Raw genomic sequence first — 27,239 nt, 5'->3', positions numbered from 1 at the left:
AAAATTATAAAAATATATAAATGTATGTAGATACATACATAGATACATACATACATACATACATACATACATACATACATACATACATACAAACATACATACATACAAACAACTTTTTTTTCTATTATGCAAATTTTGAAGGGATATAAGCAAATGGAAATCGGATGGTACCACATCAGGTGACTAGAACACATGACAAAAACACATGAAGTCGAGGATTGTCTTGATGATATTGAAAAAATTTAATAAAACAATGCTATTAAAATTTCACCGTCGATGAGCATAACTTTTTGGGAATGAACTCTTTGTTTTGGTATGATTTGCGGGGGACTTATCTCATTTTTCATACAAATTTTTATGCTCATTTCAAGGAAATTTGAAAGGTGAGCTGATTTCGAGGCTCAGAATTTTTTTTTATTTTTATTCAATTTACTTGCATTTTCCTTAGATACCCTAAAGGCAAGTTTTCTGTGGTATAATAAACCAAAATTAAAAATTTTTTGGCTCACCCTTCTCTCCACAAAGATTACAAGTTGCCAACAACGCCAGTTGCGTTGTACATGATCTTATCATGTTCAATTAAATCTTTGCTTTATCTGTGCTCTTTAAGTGCTTATAACTTGTGTTGCTCTAGTCTTAAACTGTATTTCAGTCTTTTTAGCTCTAATATCCTTTTTGTTGCACAATGCTGCACTCTTTCAAGAATGGTGATGATACTCCTCAAATATGTCAACTGTGACTGGAAAGTGAATTCAAGATAAGATCTCAGGTATGAAGTAAAAAGGTTGCACCAAAGATTGAAATCACAACTTCAGAATGCCTTTTTAGGCGCCCTAGTAGATTGTTTGTAGTTGAGAGGGCTGCTTCTACCTGTGCTTTGACACTGAGGTTATTGGAAATAAGAACAGCGCTCAACTTTTGTTACAGATAATATTTGTTTCATCATTTTTCATGATGCATTTATACACAGACTTGTTTGCAAGACCAACATGCATTACTTTGCACTTTTCAATATTAAAAAGCACAAGCGATTTGTGTGATCATTCGACTGCATTGTTGAATGTAGCTTGAAGAGATTTTTTATCATCATCTGATTTAATTATTGCAATAATTTTGCTGTTGCCTGCATACAGTTTTATCATTTTAGCAACATTGTTCAGCAGGTCATTAATAAAGAATAAAAAAAATAGTGGGCCGAGTATGATCTGGCACACTTTTACACTCAAAGTCATTTAATCCCTGTGTTATGTTGCTATAGGCGTTTTTCCATTATGATATATGTCCTGCACAAATGACTTGTTATTTCCAGCCTAAAAGCCTTGATTCAATCCAGGCTAAAGATTACCTTTGATTTCATATGTGCTTAGTTTGTGAAAAACTCTATGATGAGAAACTTTGTTTGTGTAATCAGCAGCATAACCAAGATGAACAGCTTCTGTTAAAATGTCAAAGGCTTCAAGGAGGTTTGATAGGTAACCTTTACCCCAAGAAGAGCCATGCTAAGGGTTATTTATAAAATTTTTAGAAAAGTTCATAATGCTATCACTAACACAACTCTCCATGATTTTACTGATTACTGATGTTAGCAATACTGGTTTATAATTGCATGCCTTGAGCTTTCTATCCTCTCTGAATGTCTGTGACACATTTGATTTCTTCCACAGTTCAGGCACAACTCTGTTTGTAAATGAACGCTTGAATATTAGAGCCATTGGTAAAAACTTTTGTACACTTACTTAATACACTTGAATATGCCCATTGATTTAGTTTCTACTAGACTCTTAAGACACTTCCACTTGATCAAAAGCAATATCATTTTTACTAAAACCACATACTTTATCTGTACTGTCATAAAAAAAAGTTGTTTTCTTAATGACTCATGAGTTTTCCTACCCGCTGGTAAATATAATCATGAGTTTGCCTACCTGCTGGTAATTATAATCATGAGTTTGCCAACCTGCTGGTAAATACCGCAAAAAAAATTAACAAGTTCAAGTTCCTTGCTTTTTTTATTACCTCTATAACTTGTTTTAAAATTTGATTATCCTCGATGTGTAATTGGTAAATGGTACCAAAAAGTATGATTCATCTTCATATTCAATAACTCTCTAAATTTAGATATGTAAATGCTCTATATCATTTGCGTAAAGACTTTAAACTTTATCTACCTAATGCAGTTGGTTTCCCAGTATTACTGTGTCTAAGTTGTTGTTGAACTAGATTTCAGAAATGAACATAAAAAACTTATGCATTTCACAAAACCTTTTCTGTTAAGAATCTTGGGTATAGAGATTTGGTCAAAGTTATAAGCAGTTTACACTGACTGAGTGAAACTATTGAAAAATTATTTTGCAATACTAAACAGTGGAACGATAAGTGAAACTTGTAACAGCTATCCTCTGAAACAATTGTTACAGACAGTCATTGTCTCTAATTCTATAAATGGCATTATAAGAGCAATCAATAGAAAGTAACAAAATGTAAAGAATCTTTTTAAAAACTGCAATTTAAAACAATCAGATAAATAGCTTTAAACTAAAAATGATTATTTTATTTTATTTATTTACCATTCCAATACATTATTCTACTTAAATAAATACTAGCTATATAATAAAGACTTTATTTTATTTGATTTATTTGCACTTTCCTTAGATACCCTAGAGGCAAATTTTCTGTGGTATAGCAAACCTAAAATCGGAAAAAAAAATTATTTTGGCCCACCCTAGTGGACATAACCATAAACTTGAGCTGCAATTAGTAAAGCATTGGGCAGTGTGTGAGAACTTCTTTTCAGACCATATTACAAAAAAATGGAATGAGCTTACACAAAGGGCAGTCAACAAGATAACACATTTAAATATCATCTACCCTACCACATGCTGTAACGTTGCAGCAGATATCATCAGAATAGAAAAGCATTATACCCCTCTTTCTTATTAAACCTCATTTTGTTAATTAAAATAACAAACAAGCACAATTCTTTAAGCGCATTTATATTTATTTACTTTATTCTAATAATTAGTATTTAGTATTATTTGATAACTGAGTAAATATACTCAAACTTATAAACAAATTATATGAATTATATGAAACAATATTTACACATAAGAATGTTTAATTCATCGCATAGCAACATAGAAAGTTCAAACTGTTGAATACCTCACATTAGTCAGAACTTGAACAAAATGATAAACCTAAATGTTTCGAACTTTCTGACTTATCAAAAAAACAATTTCAACATTCAAAAAATTTTTAAATGCTATTACTCTAACTCATCAAAAAAAAAAAAAAAACTAACTTAAATGAAGCAACCATATTAGAATAGCTGAAATACTGGTTGTGATCATGGTGAAGAGAATGAAAGCAAGATTCAGCACTACCTCTTCGTATATAACTGTTGCCATAAAAACGTAGCTCTAAGTACTTTGCAAACGATAAAGATTGTGCTTCTGATGATAATGGAACCACAGATGTAACCTAAAAAAAAAACTATAAATGAAAAAATATGAAACATTAAAAAATATATAAAAATAAAAAATATGAAACATTCTGTGCAATAATGTATCTTTAGTACATTTAAACAAAAAAAAAAAAAAAATAAACCACTTTCCTAAAGATTTTCTAAGTCTTTTTTTTAATGTTAGTTTTTTAATGTTATAATACTTTGAATTTATAATGAAATCAAAAACTAATATTTTTACAATTGTGCATTATAATTTTTATAAAGATAAAAAAAGTTCAACAAGATTTAAACGAGAAACTGTAGCAAAAACTAGGCGCAATTATTCCATTTATTATGATTTCTTATTTTAAGACACTAAAAAGTAAAGCGAATTGAAAAAAGACTAAATTTAAAAATGGACATTTTTAAATTTAGTCTTTTTTAACTTTTCTTTTATAAAACTTTTCTTTCTTTTATAAAAGCAAGAAATTTAACTTGACTAATTTTTATTTTACTTTTTTTTATCAATCTTATCAATCCCTATTAATTTTATTAATTAAATTAATAATTGTATTAATTAATTGAAATTGAATTTAAAAATGTCCATGATTTTAAGGAAATTATTATTTAGTTATGAATAAAACTATTCAATTAATTTTGTTTGTGAATTTTTATTTTTTAAAACATCTACTTTTTATAATAATTCATTTAAAACAATTATTATTTAAAAACTACAATTTTTCTAAAGATTTCAAGTTAAAAAGTGTTGAATTTGTTGAATAATTTTCTTTTATGTTGTTTTATATGATTTTGCCCAAGTTCAATGTTTTTCTAAATCTACTCAAAAAGACTTTTTCTTTCAAATACTCAATGAAACTTTGCACTTAAAAGGAACAGCTTTTCAGAATTTTTAAAACATAAGTTTTACAACATAAGACATTAATATGTTTATAAAGTGTTTTTTAGACTGAAATCTCAATAAAGTATTATTTAGTGATTACATGAGGATATTTTGGTGGGTAGAGATTACTAAAGATGGAAGTAAACTTGATATCCCCATGGACTGGTTAAAAATTTAATTTAGCCAAAATAACATGATGAGTGCTCAATTGAAGTTATATACTTAATTTCTACAGCCACAACAGATCGTATCTACAACAATAGGTCATATCTACAGCCACAACAGTAACAACAATAGGTCTTATCTGCAGCCAAACAGTTTGTATCTACAGCCACAACAGCAACAAACAGGTCTTATCTACAGCCACAACAGGTCGTATCTCCAGCCACAATCAGGTCATATCTACAACATATCTTATTTAGATTTAAAGAACATAAGAAGTTGGTTACAATAAAAAAATACACAACACTAAAAACTAAATTATTTTTTTACTTGTTTTTTAATGGTTTCCTTTTTTATTTGTTTTTTCAAATTCATGAACCTCTTTTTTACTTTTTTTTTGTATGTAACTATGTAAGTCTTAAACCAGTCACTAAATAATATATAAAAATTCTGATGATATTTCTGATTATATATGATAATTCTGATTTCTTTTTTAGTAGTTTGATCAAGTATTAGAGTGGCGAAGGATTTTTTCCAATCAACCTGATCTAAATATTAATAGCGCAATGAATATTATTAGTGCGCATAGTTACGCCTATTGTTCGTATTGTTAATTACGGTTCTGTATTCTGTAAAATACACTAGCTTCTAGATTTATGCGCGGATATATGTTCAATGCGGTCTCTCAAGTAAGGTCAACAAGCAAATTAGAGCTAATATGTTCTTATTTTCAAGAAGAATTGATGTTGTTCATTGTTTAAAATAAAAATTTAAATAATTGTTTGTTTGTTGTTGTTTGTTTTTATTTTTCTAATTTTTATTGCCTGTTTTTATTTTTTAGAAGAAGTTAGAACTAAAATGACTGGTAAAATAGTTTTTTGAGTACAGTGTTTCTTTTTTAGTAAACTGTTTCAATTTTGTTGTTAGTCTTTTTAAAACATTTTAAGCAAGTATTGTTTTATTTACTAGAGCAGTTAAGAGGAGCTGATGGCTTTTTTAGTAAGTTTAATTCATTTTCTTATTTATAGATTAAGATTATTTTTTGTAGAAAGAATAATGAGAATAAAATTTTATTTATGTATTTAATATGAAAAGTTAAATAAAGTAAGACTGTTGTTTGTGGTCATGTAAGTTTATATACATAAGTTTGCGTTTATTTCAATCTATTTTATATTTCTCTATATCTATATGTAATATTTTATATTCTTAGGAAAAATAATAAGGAATAGAAAAGTTAAAAAAAATTCTTTTGGAATTTGTCAAAAGAATGTTGTGTTATGCTTTATTTTAAGGTATCTGAATATGTATTCATTAGAAATTTTTAATTTTGTTTTTAAATGGTTTCAATCTTTTCATTACAATGATGTGAATTGTAGTCTGCATTCTTTGTTACATTAAAAATAATTGATGCTAATAAATGTTGTTTTACAGTTGTTAAAGGTTTGCGTATATGTTTATAATTATGCTCAAAGTTAAAAAGTTTTTGATAAATACATGTATGTGGTGTGGTATAAATACATAAATGTGTTTAAATATGTATATAAGGTATATATTTAACCTTTAACATATTTAAACACATTTATTGTGTTTATAATTGGTACATATGTTTATATTATGTTGTTTCCATGTTTTCAAAGTGCTACGACTTGGTAAACGTGTAGAGCAAGATTTGTTGACCTTGCCAGCCAAGTGATGTACTTATAACAGAGAGTTACACAGGAGTGTTTAGTGTCAACCTGTTACTGCTTTAGGTCTGGGTGTTTTCAAGCCTTTATTATTATTTATTCTAAAAATACACAATGTATTTTAATAACACTTTGCGTAATGTTGTTTCTTATGTTCTGATATAAATGAAAGTTATGCTATATGCATATTATATTAACTTATGATGTGTGCTATTGTGTGTTGTTGCTGTGATGTTGTTTTTTTGTTATCTTTTGAGCTGATAGACATTTGGCTTACCTTCATTTGGTGTCTATTGTTAAAAAGGATAAATAGGTAATTTTATTATTAAAAATCACTGCCTTAAATCATTCACTAAAAACCTAGACAAATTATTTTGTCATATATGCAATTTATTTTATCTCAATTTGATTTTTTGTCTTTAACGCTGTTTACTACACGATTTTGCTAGAAATATTTTGGAATCATGATGTAACAGCATAAATTATTTCTAAAAGCTAACATAAAATAATAATATTTAACAACAACTACTCTGAAAAATCACAACAGTTTTTCTCTATAAGGTACATTGACTTTCATTTTTTGTATGTAATGTTTTTCTTATTTATTTACTTATTCACTAGATATTTTATTTTAGATTTATCAGATTATGTATTTATGTTGTACATAATACATAATCTGATAAATCTAAAGCTAAGTTAATTTTTTTCCAAACATCTCCTAGCTGATATATATATATATATTTTTTAAAGTCATAAGAATATTGTATTGTATATGTAATCTTAGGCCAAGATTTTCTGCTGACATATTGTCAACTATACATCTATGAAGCACTTTCAGCAGTAAATTTTAGAATGCGACAATGTGGTAATGATCTTTGCTTAAATGGTTAAATGTTTCGATTGCAAAATTTTATTAGTGAAGAGAACCCAATTTCTCCTGCATTTAAAAATATAGCTGAAGTGGAAGATGAAGAAATTTGCCGAACAACTATAGAAGGTTGCTCAGTCTCGGTTATAAAAATGACTTTACTTGAAGGGCCAGATAGAGGTTGCTAAAATCTCCTTTCACATGATGTTGCAGTTGTATTTGTTGGCAAAGATGGTGCTCCACCTGCTTCCAGGGAAGTCGTTATTTACCCAAGAGGTCATCCTCTTAAAAATATATCAAGTATGTCTACCAACTTAGATCCTATGGTTTATTCTCTATTTTTAGACCAGGCTGTTTTGTAGTTTTGCCATCAACAATGTAGCAAGTCCTATAGCTTTATTTGATTTAATTTTTTTAAATAAGTTTTAATTAAGAAAATGTTTGTTCTAGGTTTTTTGCTTTTCTGTTTATATACTTAAAAAAAGACTAATTATAGTAACAGTTGATAACAGTTTTAAATTAAAATGATTTTAAATTTTTTTATAAATTCGAACATAATTATGTTCTTTTTTTTAGTTGCCTTTGTCATCACTTGATTAGTTTGCTTACTGTTGAAGCATGGTTTTAATTTTGTAAACTTAATAATATGAAATTTACTCTATTAGTCATTAGTCAACAGTTAGAGAGAAGCTGGAACTTCAAATAATAAGGGTAAAAATAGTTTTGTTTACTGGTAACTTACTAAAACCAGTTAATATTATTTATTGCGTGTCTTTTACTTTTTTTAATATGCTGCTTTGGAAACATTTTTATTCTCTCCCTCTCTCTTTTAGATGAGATTTAAATGAGAATTAGTACAGGGAGCATCAATAAAACATGTATTTACTGAGCTCTTACGTATTTCTTAATACCATAATTGATAATGACCATGTATATAAAATATTTTACAAGTTGCTTGCTATTTTATGATATAATTATTCTAATTGTTTAACCATAATTGTTAAATATTGAAACAAATAAAATCTTTTTAGTTCAAGTATTTTAGTTGATAAAACATCTTATTAATTTGTGGTGTTATTCAGCCATGCTTTTACGTTAAGTTGTCTAGCCTTTTCATAATTTTTTCTTTTTTAATTATTTTGGAGAGACATAGTAATGTCTGTAATGTGTGCTTACAAATGTCTTATGCTATGCGCTATTGTTTCTGTGTTTTGTGTTGATAGAGCTAGACTGTTATAGCTATTTTTTTAATTCTTTATACTTTTTGTTATATTATCTGTTATATTCTACTAACAATAAAATGCAAATGATACTTTTGTAATTACAAATTGTAATTATTTTTCATTTCTTTTCTTAGGTGTTCGCAGGCTTTACTTGGCTTTCTTTTTATGGTACCTGCTGTGTGTAACAGACTTTAAAAAGAACTTAACAATGTTAATGTAGTGTTTTTTTATCGTTAACTATAAGCAATGATTTAATTACTATTAACCCGTAATACGGGTTGCTTACTGCTAGTATAAAGTGATATCCTAAAATGAAGTTTTTTCAATTGACCTAATATAAAGTGATATCATAAAGTTAGGCCAGGGATTAAGATGAGTCTTAAGTTTTAGCTTTAAAATTATCAAATATGACAATTTTGGTTTTCAACCTACAACTTTTTATTTTTTATTTTTACTAATTAAAACATGAACTACTTATTTTTAAGCCTACTACATTTTCAACTGAAACTGAAATTTCAACCAACTAAGTTTTCAACCTACTGAAATTTCAACCTACTGGGTTTTCAACCTACTGAAATTTCAACCTACTGGGTTTTCAACCTACTGAAATTTCAACCTACTGGGTTTTCAACCTACTGAATTTTCAACCTACTGTATTTTCGTCCTACTTTTTTTTCGATCGACTTTATAACTACGTCTTTTCCGGTATGTATTTTATTTTAATTAGAACTTAATCTAATCAGCCATTGAGCACTGGCTTATAATTGAGAGGTCTAAGGTTCGACGCCTTGTTTAGGTATATAAGGCAGCATAAAATTTCTCCTTAAATGCACTTCTTCACAGCTCTACGAAAGGTTAGGTCTTGTTGGAACACCGTTATACCAGAAGAAAAGAAAATAAATCAACTATTAAAAACGCAAGGAAAGGAAAAACCCTTAAAAACGAAAAGGAAAAAACGGTAAAAACACTAACTAGTAGGTTGCAATGAAAATCTCTGAAAATCGGTTAAAAATCAAACAATCGCAAATCGGTTGAAAATAAAAGTCTCTAAAATAGGTTGAGAAAAAAATCGGTTGAAATTGAAAATGTCATAAATCGGTCGAATTAAAAAGGCCAATAATCGGTTGAAATCAATTTTTGCCTCAGTAGGACATCTAAAAATTATTTCCACTTTTTAGTAGATGTTTTATTTTCTAGATCAAGTTTGTTGGTGCAGGTTTTTGTAGGTTGAGCTATGCGACACAACAATTACAACACACAATAATGTCAAAGTTGCTTTGTTTTTCTTCAGACTATCATTAAAATGTGTAACTAGCATTATTTTGAATATCTTATGTTCATTTTTAATTTGTTTTTTTTTTTGCAATCAGTATTTATTTATTATGGACATCATATAAAGTAAAAGTGAACCACTTTTGAGACAACAAGGTAAAAAAAAATTTTTTTTTTTTTGGGGGGGGGGGGGAGGATTGAATACAAAGTGACCCCAATCCCAATGAAATCATCCCAAATTTTATTCATTATTTGAATAAAATTTGGGATGTAAATCAAATTTCATACAAAGTGACCCCAATCCATATGAAATCATCCCAAATTTTATTCATTACTTGTAACACTAACTCCTTATACTATAAAATTACTATTAAGAAATCAGCTTCTTCAAATAAATTCTTTCACTGTTCCTGTGTGACCATATGGCAAATTTATGTGCCAAATAATGACCAGTTTTTCAAATCATTTATTTTTTCTAACTAATATTGGAAACAAATGGCTAATTTAATGAAAGTAAAAAAAAAAAAAAATTGAACAATAGTTATTCAATCAAAACTTTTTTCAAGTCTTTAGATATCTATGGTTTTTATAAAAGACCAAATGCAAACTTTATTTTTTATCTAATTAAGTCTAATATTGTCAAAACTACATTAAACCGAATAAAATTATTATGTTTATCCACCGGTCCCAAACCCACACATAATCCAATAACATTTTACTCTTATGGGCGCCCAAACTAATGCACTTAAACTAAAAATTCTATAAGTTATAAATTCCAATATTAAAGTCCATCATAATTAAATAAAAGCAAAAAAATAAAAAATGTCACTTTTTGTTAGCTGTTCATTACGTTTTACATAACTATAATTAGAGTGGAAAACTTTAATTATAGTTATGTAAAAAAAGTTTAAGTATGGAATTATAATAAAATGAACTAAACAAACAATTTTTATATTGTTAATATTTAAATTGCCTTGTTAGCATATATTTTAAAGTACAGCGTAATTAATTCTAATTTCAATAATCTTTTTAACAATAACTATAGTAAAAATTACTAATGAAATTTAAATTATTTGAAAAAGAATATATTTCTTTATTACTTACTTATTAAAATTATTTCACACATAACATTATAGTCTTTTGTTTTATCACAATTTAGTTTTTCTTTTTTTTTTACATATTTAATGAACTACTTTAGAAAGAATTGTGAAACCAATTTACATTTCTTCAAAGTTAAATTTAAATTTTTAATTTTTTAAATCATATTTCATTTAAAGAATTTTAGTAAAAAAATTTCACAAATGTGGTTTATATGATTTTGCAATAATTAATTTAATCACAACCGGTGCCACAAATCAACTAGTAGTAACAGTCCTAAATAAATTTTCACAACTGGTACTGCCCAAACTATTCAGGGTACAGCACTGACCACATATCACATTATTCTGTGTTATGTATAATTAATGATAAACAAGTTGGAAATATTAAACTACAGGAAGATGGGGCCAAATATGGACCCTCATGAACCCCAAAAGACACAAGCTTACATTAGTACCTGTAACTCATTGATTAAGCTCTATCAAGGAGCAAAGTAGATTTTTATTATTTGAGAAAATAATTTTTTGAAAGGAAACTGTTCAAAATAATCAAATTAGCCTAATTTTATGAAAATTGTACTGTAAATAATAAAAAATTTCATTAAAAAATTTTATAACTTTTTGACATGACAATAAAAAAAAACTTGAAATTTTTATTTAAGTTTGCAAGTTTTTTTGTAAAGATTTAAGTCTGCAAAGTTTAAAAAGCTTTAAGTTCTGCACAAAAAAAAAAAAAAAATAAAAAATAAATTGAAATGATAGTTGCTAAAATAATTTAACGTAACCAATACAGTATTTCTGCGTGGTTTTGGGGTCCCTTCATGAAAAAAATATACAGTATTGTGCAAATTAGTTCGGACAGTGGTTGAAATAACACAATTATTTGCCACATTAAAGTTTTATTCAAAAAAAAACATGCCAATTGTACAAAATATGATATAATTAATAGGAGATATGACCTCCTTTTGCTTTTACAAGCATTTGAACACGATTTGGCATGGATTCGACTAAAGTTGAACAGATTTTAGTCACTTGCTCATCATGATACCAGGTCCTAATTACAGCACTAATTAGCTTTGCCATTGTCGAACAGTCTTCTTTCAGGAGTCTTTGTTTGATTATAGCCCATAAGTTTTCAATGGGATTGATGTCTGGAGAATTTCCAGGCCAGTCTAAAATCTCCAGTCCACTTTCTTCAAAGAATGTGCTTTGTATTTATCACTATTCATCATTCCCTCTACGTTAATGAGTTGTCCAAGGCCTTTAGCACTAAAACTACCCCAAAACATCTTCTTAGGCGGATGTTTGGGTGCTTGTTGAATATGTCCTGACCGAAGCGGTTCACCTTTGCTTCGTCTCACAAACTTTGACCTGTAGCCATAGACTTCAAAATGCGAATCGTCGGAGAATACTACTTTTTTCCAGTCGCCTGCTGTCCATTGAGAATACCTACGTGCCCATTGAAGACGTTTTCTCTTCGTAACCGATGTCAATAACTGTTTCTTTAGAGGTTTTCTGGCAAATCAACCAACTTCAAGGAGCCTTCGTCGGACAGTTGAAGAAGAAATATTTACGCCTGATGTAGACAAATCTCTCTGAAGGTCTGCACTTGTTATCTTAGAATTCTTTATACTTTCTCTGATGATAACTGTATCATCGCGAGATGTTGTCTTGCGTTTTCTTCCACACCTTTCTTGTCGCAGTGTTGAAGATTCACCAGTGTCTTTTTTTCTTTTCAAGATGTCACTAACGGTTGACTTGGCCACCTTCATTTTCTTAGAATTCTGTCTAATGCACAAACCAGCATGTTCTTTAAGAGCTATAATGCTTGCACGTTTCTTGGGAGTGATGTCCATTGTGAATACGAGGTGAATAATCTGTCACAACCTCCGTCACAACCTTTCTCCACAAAGCCTGGAGTAGCACTGAAGCCACTAATGCGTTTGCTAGAATGTCTTCCCTGCAGCAAAGAGTTGCCAGACACCACTAGACTACAGTAAAACACTTATTTATCTGAAAAAACAAGAGAATCTTTAGTATCATAGCTAAAAGTTGGGCTTATTGTGAAAATTATTCCAATTTTACCACTCTCCGAACTAATTTGCACAATACTGTATATGGATCAAAAACTCAATTTTAAAATGGAACTTGCTTTTTTCTATTAACAACCAAGTAAAAGATTGACTAGTTATTTATAAACCAATTTTTATATGTAGTTATATTTGTCTTTAAGACAATTTAAAAGTGTTATACAACCTTATAACTATTGACTTGATTGATTGATCAACTAATTGACTAAGAATAATGGAATTCTGTTCATATCACATATCGGTAATATAGACATAAGAACTGTAAGGTTACTTTTTTGGTGTATCCTTTTAACTGCTAGTATCTTTGTTATTTTCAGGCTTGATAACTTTATGTTTGAGAGAATTGTTGGTTACTACAGCAGCTAAAAACATAAATCCATTATCTTTACAAGATAACTTTCCACAGAATGACCTATGTACATTGTAGCAAGAAGAGCATTGCTTCGGTTTTATGGCCTGACACACACCTTTTCCACAATTGTGTGCTTCTTTTTGTTTCTCTTTGTTCCATCTTCTTTTTAATTCTTGATTTTTATTAACTTGAACTACCTTCACCAACTACAACGCAATTTTTTTTTCCATTGATTCATGAACCTGCATAACTCTTGTAGTAACTTTAAAAAATTTTGGCTTAACTTTCTGCACTTTGAGCAAGAATTTCTTCAAGTTAATGGCTCTTTTTGCTCAGCTCTTGAATTAGCTCTTGTGAACACTTAATTTTTTCTTTCCAATACTGAGCGGAATTTTTATCAGGAGATTTTATAGTATATCTATCAGGGGTTGTTGTGCTGGGTAAAACTCTTTTGGAAGTATTAATACATAGAGCAGGTTGTACAAACTTGTCCTGTTGCATGTCATTGACATTTAATGATGTGGAAGTTACTCCCGCAAGTCTTGTAGCTTTGATTATAGATTGTTTTGGGGCCCAGTTGTTCCAAATACATCCTAAGATCATCATAAAAGTATCTTTATTTAGTGAGTTGAAATCAGTAATATTGTTTTCTTTCATACCACGATACTCGTGATTAAGATATTTTGTTTAGTTGGTTTAAAATCAGTGTCATAACAGTGGTATCTAGCGGAGTTAAGAACATACATATGTTTTTTAATTGTAATAATTGTAAGACATCAAAATTAGTGTGAACAATCCCCATAAGAAATCAAAACTATCAGCTGTACCCTTTTTTTTTTAGTAAGATATTCATTAAACTCTTTATACATATCTAATAACAAATTGTGATCAGGTACACCATGATTGCATGTTGTTACCAGAATATATTGAACATTTGTCAAAGCTTCTTGTGGAGCCATTTGATTAGTTATTCAAGGTACCATTTCTTTTATGCAGTTGAGAGCTTTATTTATTGATAAAAATTCCCTTTTTGCTTAGGCGTGAAGCTTGGATTATTGGCTGTAAAGCACATCAAACAAACAAAAAAAATTTGCAAAGCAAAAAAGCATTTCTAACAAAGCCACAACTCCTTCAATTACAGCCAATCTTTTTTGACCATATTTTCTTTTACTACCTTTTAAAAAAATATATAAGAAACAAAAATACTTGTTTTTTGTCAAAACATTTTTTGTATTGTCTGCAAATTTCCTCTCACTTTTCAACCTTTTATTTGTGTACTGTCAAACTTTCAGAACATCAAGGACAAGTTTTGTTGGTTCTGCTTTGTTTACGCCATGCATTGCTAAAATTTATTCATAATGTATGAAACAACTGACAGCTTTCATTTTAAGAGAACTGCACAGTACTGGCTTTTAAGACCATTGACTATTTTCCCAGACTTGAAACAATAAATCATAGACTTGAAACTATGGTTTATTGCTTCACAATCTTTAATAAGTGGGAATTATCCTATTTTAATTGCAGCATGTCCTCTTACATAACTTCAAGTTTTTTGTTTTTTAATGTTGCTTTTCTCTTTATTAGTGCTTTAGCATTGGAACTTGGATTTAGTTACTTCATTTGCAAGCGTATTTTGAATTTTTTGTTGATGTTAATTATATTTATTTGTCTAAAAAATTCACTTTACTAAACTGAACTAAACCTATTATCTATGCAAGAGTGTAAAATAAAATCTCTTTACAAATTCATTATCATCAATTTTAGTCCCATACTAAAATATAGAGAAACTTTACTGAAAAAGAAAAGAAAATAAAAATACCAAAATACTTCTAAACCTCTGACAAGAACTTTTACCATATAAAAGGATATAAAAAAGCAAAAAAAAAGTAAAAATTATTTGTTTTGTACAAAAGATATGACAGAAGAAAAAATCATGTGGCTTGGGGCCTGTCTACCTGTAGCAAAAATAAAAATTTACATAAAATACCTATTTAATAATTTAATACTTATTTAAAAAAATTAATATTACCTCCTTGCATATTTTACACCAACTCCAAGTAAGTATTGTACCATCATAACCAGGTATTGGAGCCTCTAAATTTCGCATGTGTATGTACAATGAACTATCACAGTGTGCAAAGTAACGAACATGATTAACCATGGTAACTTCACAATTGTGAGATGGACACATATAAGATGGTCTACATAAAATAATTGAAATCATTTTAATTTTTTTAAAGCTATATTACTTCCAACAAGCTGAAAGTAACCACTATTTAAGTTGGATGTAAGAACACAAAGCATATTGTTAGAAAGCAAGAATGACAAAAATTAAAAAGCTGTTTTACTGACTGGTACAATAAAAATTGTACATAAGTAAAATATGAAGACAGGAAAGAGTACAAAAGCACCGATGCACAATTAAAAAAATATATATAAATAAAATTTTTTAGTGCATTAAGATGAAGTAAAAGGATGCGTTTTTGCTAAATGACAAGTCTTAAAATATAGTCTTAGATGATGGAATAAGAGTTGATGGCTCATTTTGAATAGCAACCATAATAGTATTTTTAGAAAAGTGAAAGAGATACAACCTGATGACTAACTACATTTACAATACATTTTTGAAACTTTTTTAGAAGAGAAAGGACATCATTAGAAAAGTCATCTTAAATATGAAAATAGTATTACATACAGGGACAAAGAGGAGATTTATAGAGGTGGAGAATGGAATTATAAGTAAAAATATGGCACAATAAAAAGAAGCAAGCTTAGCAGATGCTAACTTGCTTCGTTTTATTGTCAGGAGTAAATAATAATCAAAGAAAATGTGAATTAAACGACTCATTAACAATGATCAAATTATCAATTCATCAATGAATATCAAAAATACTGCAATTGTTGTTGGGTGTTTTATTTTAACCTAAACTAAACAAGTGTGAGTTTAGTTTGGGTTAAAATTTACCAGCCACTGCAAGCCCCAATGTATTACAAAAGAGAGATCAAACTCAAGATTGGCTGTCTGTTCTAAACAATTTAATTGTAATGTAATTTTGTCAAGACTGGAATACATAGTTGTGTCATTAGAAAGAATGGAGTATATAGTTGTGTAATTAGCAAGACTGGAGTACATAGTTGTGTTATTGGCAAGACTGGAGCACATAGTTGTGTTGTTAACAAGACTGGAGTACATATGAGCTATAAGAGCTGTGCAGTTGCTTTAGTCCTGCTAATTAACCTAAAATTGTAACAAAAGGTTCCATATGTGGGACTGATAATGAATACCAAAAGCAATAACATTAGGACACCATCGATGCGCAACATGGCACTGGTAATGTTCTGATAAATTAGAGCTAATAGAATCTGTTAATATTTTAGAGTTAATGAGAGTTACCACAAAGTACAGGAAACCTTACTAGCCATAGTAAGTTCAAGTAAACATGGGTCAGGTTGACATGGTTTAAATGGGTCAGGTTGTACTGGATTATTATCAGTAGCAAACTGATCATGTTGATTCTTTTCCAACATACGTTTTACTACATGTTATGTGTTATAAAGCTAAAGTTAACAGTTTTATTTCATTATTATTATTTTTTTTTTGTAGCTAATTATCTATTAAAATAAACATAAAAGGAATACAAAAATATTTAATCTTTTATTGTATATGTTTCCAATTTTAAATAATTTGTATACATATTTACATATAAAATCACAACTTCTTGAGTTGTGCATAATTTCTATATCTCCCATCATGTTATCAGTTTAACAACTAATAAATTTAAACAAGTTGACTTTATATTTAAATTTGTTTAATATAGTAAGTATGCTATAGAAAACTTTATAAAAACAAAAAATTCAAAATCGGATTTTTCTAAAGTTGATACTTATGTTATTAAATTGAAAACTTTTGATTTTCAATATAACAAAGTTAAAATTGCTATAAATTAAATTTAATGTTGATCTATTTATGACAGTTAAACAAAAGTGAGCCACATAAGATGGTCTTTTTAACATAAACTTTCTTACACATATCATCTGAAGAATGTTTAATACAAACAAACAAACAAAAAATTAATGAACACTAATTTATAACCCCAAAAGATCAGAGTTGGCAAAAACCCAACCGACTAAATTTTTGGGTGGGTTTTGGGGTTTTTGCTAAAGTTTGGTACAAACCTTTAGTGACAAAGTTTAACTAATTTATAGTTACTTAAAAGCTATTTTTCATTGTTAACAGATATATTGTTTTAAATAATAGCTTAATTTATAATTACATTACATTTTTTTCTAATATAAAGCTACTTTGATATATAGTTGTTATTTTAAAATTTGAGTTTTATTTAAAATTTAAGTATATAAAATTATAAGTTCTTCAACATTGCCAAAGTATCATTCAGGGGGAAGAAATAAGGCTAGTGAGTGGAATGAAGTGACCATATTAGGTGACCAAACAAATAGGGTAATATATGTATAATAGGGTAATATGTAGTCATTGCTTAGAGAGCATAATTAAAAAATCAGAGAGAGTTAAGATACATTTGGATAAATTCTGAGGATAAAAAAAAAAAGCGCTAATGATTCTGCTAAAGTATTTTGTAATATATCAGTTTTAGAGTCAAGGCTATTTACATCTGCAGCATCAATTAAGTTTAACCATACAGAAGATAAGGAGCAAGATTATTTGAGATCATTAAAGAGTATTTATTAGTGATTCTTCCTACTCATCAACAGCAAACACCATATTATCAATTTGTTTCTAGGTTTAAAACTAGGTTGGCAAGTTACAAGGTTTTTATTTTCAGCAACTATACCATTCAAGGTAGTAGAAAATCTTGAATTTACAAAGTCGCTTAAAAATCTTAGTCCTGAATATGAGCCACAAAATAGAAAACAGGTATCTTTAGAACTCTTAATAAAGGTAAATGAAGAAGTAGTTAATTTAATTTAAAAATTTTGCTATCGATTGTGTAGTTATTTTAATTAAAAATGGTACAGTCAATAATCCTAATATTAATACTGTAAAATGTTCAACGCTTAGCATTGTTTTGCTAGCATTTTTAAAGTAGTTTTAATTAGTTACTAGGCTTTTGTGAATTTGAAAGAGTGCGTTCTCAAAATGCATGCGGTCATTAGAGAAAGATCTATCAAATAAGTTAAAACTTTTTACCTTTTGGAATTTAATTATTATTTATTAGTTTAGAAATATTACATAAAGAAACATATTAAGATAAATAATCATTGTTATACTATAATTCATATTATATTTAGATCATATTATAATTGAATATTATATTATAGATCATATTATAATTGAAGTAAGTATAGAAAATAGTTTAGCAATTTATATATAACATTGTTATTAGATATAAAGTAGAAAGGATCACTACTTTTAATTTTTTAAATCGTTTACATTTTGTTTGTTTTAGTTTTTCTTTTAGCAGTTTTGTTTTTATTGAACTTATATTTTATTTTATAGAAGAAAAATAGGGATGAGGCCTAATTATTTTTTATGCAACAAAAAAGCTATACTAATGCTATTTCCATAAAATTGGTTATTACTACTTTGAAATTTCTGCGATGCTATTAACTATTTTTGTTCTTTTTTAGAAAATTTAAAAAAAATAAATTAAAATTTTGTGCCAACACTGACATGACATGTCACATGTTATTGTATGTAAAGGTTAAATTTTGTAAAGAGGATTACAGTTCTTATGAAAAAAATAAATAAATAAATAAAGGTAAAGAGTATTGCTTGTATATATATATATATATTTTGTTTACTTTGAATCTTTCTAAATTTTCTCATGTCATTTTTTTAAATTTTTGTTTACACAATTCAAGATATATATGCTTATTGTTTGCATATATGCTTTTTTGGTAAGTATGTGTATGTCATAATATGTGCTTTATAGCTGTTTTATCAACGTGTTTTTACAATAATATAAAATTTTTTTTTATTGCTTGTGCATGTGTTAATATGTGTTATACAAATGTTTTATAAATGTGTTTAAATTTAGAAAATAATTGTTTAAACATCTCATAACTGATATGTTTTTTTTTAAGTCATAAGATTATTTTATAATTTATTTTAAACGACAGCTTCTTATATTTAAAAAGTATTTGTGCCTGCTTTTTAGAGTAGAAAAAAAACTATATAGAAAAGATCACAATCTTCAAGATTCTTTTAAGATTTTTTGTTTCTACTTTCAATTAAAAGTGAAGTTTAATTGGATGATATTAAGCTAGAAGCAGATATTAGTTTAGAAAATGGAAATATTAGTAGGCAAGTTAATTGTTGCAGAAATGTAACAAATGTAAGAGATAGGCTTAGGCAAGATGAAATTAATCAACAAAATGCTAGATATGCTGCTGGGCAAGCAGCAAATAATTTGAACACAAATAAGGAAACCGTATTTAGGCGAGTTGAAAATAATTGTTGCAGAAATGAAAGAGAGAAAGGCTTAGGCAAGATGAAATTAATAGTCAACTAAATACTAGATATGCTGCTAGATACGAAAGAATGCATTGTATAGCAAGAAGTAATACTATTCCAGATTATAATAATTTAGGAGAAATGAATTATATTTGTCAGCATTGTGGTGCTATGAAATTTCCTGATGAAACACATTTTTTATGTTGCAATAATGGAAAGGTAGTTTTGTCGCAACCTTTACCATTTCCACAAGATTTAGAAGATTTATTTAAAGGAAATTATGCAGATGGAAATGTCTTTCTTTGCTTCATTTAAAACTAATGTAGTTCAACCCATGAATCATGGGCCACCATGTTTTAGAATATGTGATCAAGTTTTTTATTGCATAGGTAATCTTTGGCCAAATCAAGATGTTCCACCGACATATTATCAATTATACATCTATGATCCATTTGCAGCAGTAAGTTTTAGAATGCAACAATGAGGTAATATTCCTTGCTTAAATGATTCACTGTTTCGATTGCAAACTATTATTAGTGAAGAGAACCATTTGCTCTTGCATTTAAAAACATAGCTGAAGTGAAAGATGAAGAAAAAATTATTTTATGTTTTGCTTTATATTTTGATTAAATAAAATTTCAAATATTTATAATTTTTATTATATTCTATTTGTAGTTTTAGAGTATTTAACATTTGAGGGTTTTTGTAATTTTTGATTCGTTAACATTTGAGCATTACAGAAATTATTGCTCCCAACACCCAGGACCTCTCTTAGATAGGTCTTTCAATAAGTGGTGTAGTAATGGCGGTATGAATGAGCCCTCCTTCAAATGGAGGGCTCACCCATACCGGGGTGTTAAGAGACACCAAAGAAAAAACAGCAATCAAAAGGTTGTAAATGTCTTCTATCAATGAAGATATTTATAACTTTTTTGTTGCCGCTTTTTTCTTCGATGATTTTTATTTTTTTCTATTTTGTAATTTTTTTTTTTAATTTGTAATTTTTTTAAAATAATATAGTATGTTGAATATTTGATTTGTTTTGGCCTTTTTTAATTAAAATTGTAATTGTTTTTTCACCAATTAAACTTAAATATAGTTAAATTGATTCATTATCCAATTATCATATTACAATGATGCTACTTTCTATTGTTAAAAAAAATTAATTGGTAGTTTAGTTTATTGAACTTACTGCTTTTAAAATTTAAAATAGGCCGAGACAATATATTTAGGTATATAAATACAATTGATATATACCTTAATTTGATTTTTTATCTTTAATGTTTATAGTTTGGCTCTTTGAAACAATTTATATTTTGCTTTTTAATTAAAATATTTTAAATTTGTTATGATGTCTTTTAAACTAAACTAAAGTTTACTAAAAGCCAACATGAAATAACGCCATTAAAAAACAACAACACGAACTGCTGCATTATGACAGCAAGTGAAGTATGACAACAGGTTACCAAAAGGAGGTAAATTGTTTTCAGTTTGTTTTTTTTCTTTTCTTTTATGCCTAATTATCTATTAGAATATTTATTTTAAGTTTGTCATGTGACACATTAATGCAATATAAAGATCAAAGTTGACATATTTTTTTAAATTTTGTTATACGCGTGTTTGATTGTAAGTTAATTTCTTTTTGTTTTAAGGTATTTGTACTCAATTGCTTAGTCATCTATAATAAAATTAGTTGTTTCACATAAATTTTTTTTCTTGTGTACATTTAACGTTTTTAAGATAACAGTTTTCTTTTCTAAAGAAAACATAATCGAGGGAATACCGAAAATTTAATAACTCCTTTTAAACACAACTTAACTTCATAATTTTCTTAACAATTAATTAAAGTTCATTTTATAAAAAATATTATAAGAATTTAGTTGATATTTTCGTCAATTTAAAGCATGATGAAGTGTTATTATTTTGTGTCATTACCAAAAAAGTATTGTGTTGAACTTAGGAATGTCAAAGAAAATGGTTTTGTCTTACACTGATATGACTTGTCAGTTGTAAATTACTCAATGATGCCAGTTGTAAATTACTCAAATGATGTTAAATAATAATTGGTAAATTGTTTTACCTCCTCATACTTTTTACGTTAATTTTACAGATGGGTTAATACTTTCAATTTGCAGGCGTTTTTCTAAAAGGTTATTAGTTAAGGTTTCACAATTTTAAATTGTGGAAAACTGCCACTATAAATTATTCATGTAACAGACCGACCATAACCCGTATTATGGGTTGCTTTCTGCTAGTAATCCTATAGTTGCTTATAGTATTCATAATACAAGTAAACCCTATCTTATTTCTGCAACTGATACTGGAAGCCAAACAAAAACAGCAGAAAATTGCAATCAGGTGGCTAAGAATACAATCAAAATTGCAAAAGAAAAATTCAATAAAGATGTAAGTGTTAGATAGCTGTTTTTTTTAATGCATATATATATACAAATTTACAAACATTTAAGATCGAGATGCACAAATTGCTAATGGATAAATTATTAGATGAATTTTTAATTTTTTTAAAAGTTTGAATCTGCTCCAAGTAAAATAAAAATCTCATTTATGACTCACTAAACTCATTAAATTTTATTGTCATTAAAACAATAGTTAAGAAGCACCAAATCTTGAGTGTTAATGTAAATTAATTTATGAATGAATGAACTATAAATAAAAGATTTTGATATCAAATACTAATTAAGTTGGGTTTTTGCTTTTGTGTTATTGAGTTTTGGTTTTGGGTTTTTGGGTACAAACCCTAAAGGATTATCAAACAAACTTAAAAGATACTCTCAAAAAAGATACTCTCAAAAAAACTATCTGTACAAAAAAAATTAAACTTCTATGTTAATCTTTTTAAAACTCAGATATTATAACAAACTGAAGAATTGTACTGAAAATAATGTCATTTGTTACAATTGAAAAAAATAACAAATTTTTAAAACAATTTACTCATAAAAACTTATAAACCCCTCTTATAGTCCCAGAACTGGAAAAGCAAACAAAATGAAACCTATCATTTTATAAGTCAAAGTAATGAATTTAATTAAATTTAATCATAAATTGTGACAATGAATTTCTAAAAATGTATATATCTACAAGTGTACAGCATCAATTAAATAATAAAAAATCTCAAATTTCAGCTAATAACAAAGTTAACAAACATAGTTTAAAAAAGTCAAGTAAAAAAAAAAATTAAATTTCTCTAGATATGAAGCAAATTCCAAAAATTTTTATGTTTATACTTATGTCAATATAAAAATGTTTAGCAAAAAAATGCGATGATCCTTAGATCAAAAAAGCCTAAGATCTCCCTAAGATCAAAAAACCCTCAAATTTTGACCACAACTGCCCCAAATGTGAGAGCAACAAGTTGAAAAAAACTTTTTTTTTCTAATTATATTTCAACTAAACTAACATTTATTGATAATTTTTAAATTTCATAAAAAATTTCATAGCGTTCAAAAATTATGATGAAATAAAACTTGCAGCCCCTCAAATTAAGGAGAGGGGGGGGGGGGTTCAAACTTTATATAGTCATAACTTTTGAATGCTATGAGATCATTTCTAAAAACTAAAATTTTACAGATAAATATTAATTTAGTTGAGAATAATAAAAAAAATTTTAATCAACTTATTGCTTTTACATTTGGAGCAGTTGAGACCAAAATTTTAAGAAATTTTTTAATCCCAGCCTCTAATCACCACAATTTTTTTCAAACATCTTTATTAACCCCGTATTGTGGCTAAGCTAACCTACCACCTCCAGTTGGAGAAGGAGGGTCCTAGCAAATTTAGGTTTTTTTTTTGCAAATTTAAGGAGTTGTTGCTTTTTTTTTTCTTTATAATATCCAGTGGACAGGTTTTTAAGATTTTAGGGGAACTCTTATGCACTAGCCACGGCACTGCGTCAACATAATACTTAGGTATTTTTATCAAACCATACTTTAGTAGAATAAGTATTAATGTAATATGGTAAAATAATTATCATAATGCTTGCGTGCAGTAAATTTAATTAGAAATCACCATGTTACAAACCCTGATCGTCATTATACTTGTGTTAGAGAAATTCTTTGTAATCAATTTACTTATTTAAGTATTAATATATGTTATCAAAATACTTTAGTAATGATTCTGATGATAAGTAGATTAATTACAAAGTATTTTTTCAACACAAATATTATGGCCACCATGGTTTGTAACATAATAATGTCTAAATAAATTTACTTTTGGAAGGTAGCAGGTATAAATATATATGAAACTAAAACCATGGTAAAAAAAAAATAATAATATTGAGATAAAAAAATATATATATAAATATAACTTATTTAATTTAAGTATGTTTACTAATTTTAATTTTTATATATGTGATTTAAAATTTAATTATAATAACAACTAGTTTTAATTATTTGCATTTTTAATTTTATGCCAAAACTTTACAAAAAAAAAAAACTTTCAGGTTGCTATACACCACAAATTATAGTTAAAAAAATGCATTTTTTATATATTTATATATATATATATATAATAACAATATATAATATATGTATATCAATAAATTTTTTCAACAACTTTTATTGTTTATAAGGGAAATGCAAAAAGTATTTCTAATATCTAACATGTTAAATTAACCCTGGAAATTTAAAAATGACTGAACTTAAAACAATGACGAAAGCAATTATAAAACAGTCAACCGTTAATCCTTGAGAATGTCAATAAGATAAATATTTAAGCTAAAAGAAAACGTCTAACAGGCTTGTTTAAGGGTTTGTGTGTATATATAATATATATATATATATATATATATATATATATATATATATATATATATGCATGTATAATATTATAACTATTATTATAGTATATATATATATATAAATAAATATGTATAATATTATAACTATTATTATTGCATTTGTTGTTGTTTTTCATGTTCTTTTGGGGTTTTTTTTATAGTAGTATTTTTATCGTTGTTAGAGTTACTATTGCTGTTGTTTGTCATTATATTACTCCTTGTGTTACTTTTGTTATACTACTGTTTTTATACTTTTGTTAAATTATTGTTAATATTATTACTATAATTATTTTTATCACTTTTATTATTATTATTATTCATATTGTTTTATTATATATATTTTATAATATTATTATTGCTCTAATATTGTTACTCTAATATTGTTATTATAGTACAATCTCTCTAATTGGAATCTCCTTAATACAAAAACCTTCATATTTCGATTAAATGCTAAAACACACTGATTTACGACCATAAAAAGTCGTAATCTACATTATTTCCCAGTGAATTTGGTTGGAGAGTTTGCCATTCACAAATGTATTTTGCTATATTTCTAAAAGTGTATACAAAGTTAATGTAAAAAAAAATTATTTAGCATTAATTTTAAAAAATAATCCATTTTATAATCTATTAAAATCAGACAGAAATTTCAATATTTTTATTAAAACAGTTTTCACATTTTGTATTTAATTCTTTTATGAAAGTAATCTTGTTGAAATTCTTATTAAAATGTAGTTCCCTGTCATAAAATTGCTGTCTTTATTATTACAGCTTGTTGTTAGCTAGTCTCTAGCTTGTATAGCTAGCTAGTCGCTAGCTTATACAGCTAGCTAGTTTTCAGCTAATCTGGCCAGCAATCCTCATGGCCAAATCACTGCTTTTATTGTTATGAGTTGTCGTTAGCTAGTCTCTAGCTTGTATAGCTATCTAGTCACTAGATTGTATAGCTAGCTAGTTGCTAGCTTATATAGCTAGCTAGTAGCTAATTTATATGGTTAGCAATCCTAAAGGCCAAATCACTGTCTTTATTGTTACAAATGTTGTTTACATTAGTTAGCTGTTAGCTGATTTTCCACTGGACTGCTTTATACAACAAGACAACTTCACCTGAAGATAAATTTATTTTTGTACTGTGAAAACTTATTTTTTGCTATTGATAAAAATTACCTTTACCAAATTTATTTTTATCAAACAAATTGTCAATATAATCAGTCATGATTTTTACTTTTTTGCATGCTTTTTAAAAAGATTATGAAATACCTACAATGTTTGTTCTTGAACCTCAAAAAGTAAGTAATTTACTTTACTTCTTAAAAATAGAAGGTTTTGGTATTGTTTAGACATTTAAAATTTACTATTTTTATAAATATATACTTAAAACAGTAAATTTGAAATAGACAAATCAAAATCTAGAACCTTTTGCAATCAACTCATAAACTTATTGTTTAGTCTTAAAAACTACATTTCTAAAATTCTTCAATTAGATATAATAAAATAATGATGCTTCATCAATGAGATACTATTACATAAAACAATAAACTATGCAGCCCTGTTTTAATAGTCTTTAACATCAAAGCTTGTTTACAATTTTTTGAATTCAATCAAATAAGGTTTTTCAAGAAAGTTTATTTATCAATCCTTAGGGATGATAAACAATTATTTGTTAGATTTTTTTTTATATATATACACTCTTCAATTGATGTGTATAAGAAAATATACCGAAATAAAAAAACAATGTAGATAGCAGATACTTTGCATCTAGGATCAAATTTTAAAAAATTCTGGTGTGGCTAACATTGATGATGAAACTTTAAATGAAGCTAATCAATTAAATTTTTTCTAAAATGGTTTACCACCATGAGTAGATCAATATTCAATTTGATATGGAGTTTAAAGAAGCAAAACAATTTTAAATATAATTTTTAAGATTGTTAGTTTTTTTCTTTAAAATCTCAATTTTTCAAGCTGTTTAAAATCTTCAAAAAATTCAATAACAATAACAATAAAAAAGTATCAACTTTAATGCAAAAATAACTAACTATATAATATTACCAAATAAATAACAACATGATAAACAACAATAAATAATAACAACATAACTTCTCACCTTATAACATAAACATAACATAAACAACATAACTTCTCACCTAAAGCAATATCTCTCCAAAAACCCACCCAAGGTAATGTCATTTCGTCCATAAAACTCCATAAATACTGCCCTGTTATACAATAAGCAAAAATAAAATTACTGAAAATGAAATGTTTTGTTTAACAAAGATACATATCAAATATAAAAACAAGAGGACTTTTTTTTAAACCTTTTTAAATACTGGCTTATTTAATATCAAGACTGTTACAGCCCTCTCTCAACTCTTTAAAAATTAAAATATTTGAAATTTCACTATATCTTAAACATTACAGCACCAATGACAATATCAAAAACTAAAAAAATGTAATTTAAAGTCTGATGTAAATATAAAAAGCAAACAGTGAAAACAAAAATGAAATTTAACATTTTCTGTAATGTTTCTGTATACAAAATAAAATTTTGATGTAACCATACAACATAAAATTATAAGAAAAAAATTAAATCAAAAGTATAAAAAAACTAACCAAGGACTTATGCAAGGTTTGGGAGCATTACTTGAATCACTTGAGTAACTGCTGAACAATACAGCTATCTTTTGGTGATTGTATGCATCAAAACAGTCCAACTAAAATATAATTTTAAAAAATAGTTACAGTTTTAAATAAAAAAATTTACATAAAATATACAGTTGAAAAGGTTTTCAATCGGTTTTAACTAATAACCAAAAACCACAGTTTTTTGTTAAAACCAGTATCAATGAAAACCCTTGGTTTTTGAAAAACGGATTTGGCGGTTTTTTTGTAATGTTTTTTGAATGTTTATTTATTATA

General features: G+C 27.2%; 1 protein-coding gene across 2 annotated transcripts in view; it reads right to left on the bottom strand.

The window, feature by feature from the left end:
- Positions 1-27,239, bottom strand: part of LOC101240098 (1-phosphatidylinositol 3-phosphate 5-kinase) — a 143,113-nt gene that overhangs the window by 31,800 nt on the left and 84,074 nt on the right. For both annotated transcript variants that reach the window (XM_065799671.1, XM_065799672.1), the window contains exons 16-19: positions 26,934-27,034; positions 26,468-26,539; positions 15,122-15,293; positions 3,299-3,477 (exon numbers count right to left, since the gene is read on the bottom strand). In XM_065799671.1, the coding sequence (XP_065655743.1) occupies positions 3,299-3,477; positions 15,122-15,293; positions 26,468-26,539; positions 26,934-27,034 (524 nt within the window). The remainder of the gene's footprint in view (positions 1-3,298; positions 3,478-15,121; positions 15,294-26,467; positions 26,540-26,933; positions 27,035-27,239) is intronic.

The sequence above is a fragment of the Hydra vulgaris genome, chromosome 06, assembly GCF_038396675.1.
Source record: "Hydra vulgaris chromosome 06, alternate assembly HydraT2T_AEP".
NCBI lineage: Eukaryota > Metazoa > Cnidaria > Hydrozoa > Anthoathecata > Hydridae > Hydra > Hydra vulgaris.
Note: the sequence above shows the minus strand (reverse complement) of the source record. Positions and strands in the feature narration are given on the sequence as shown.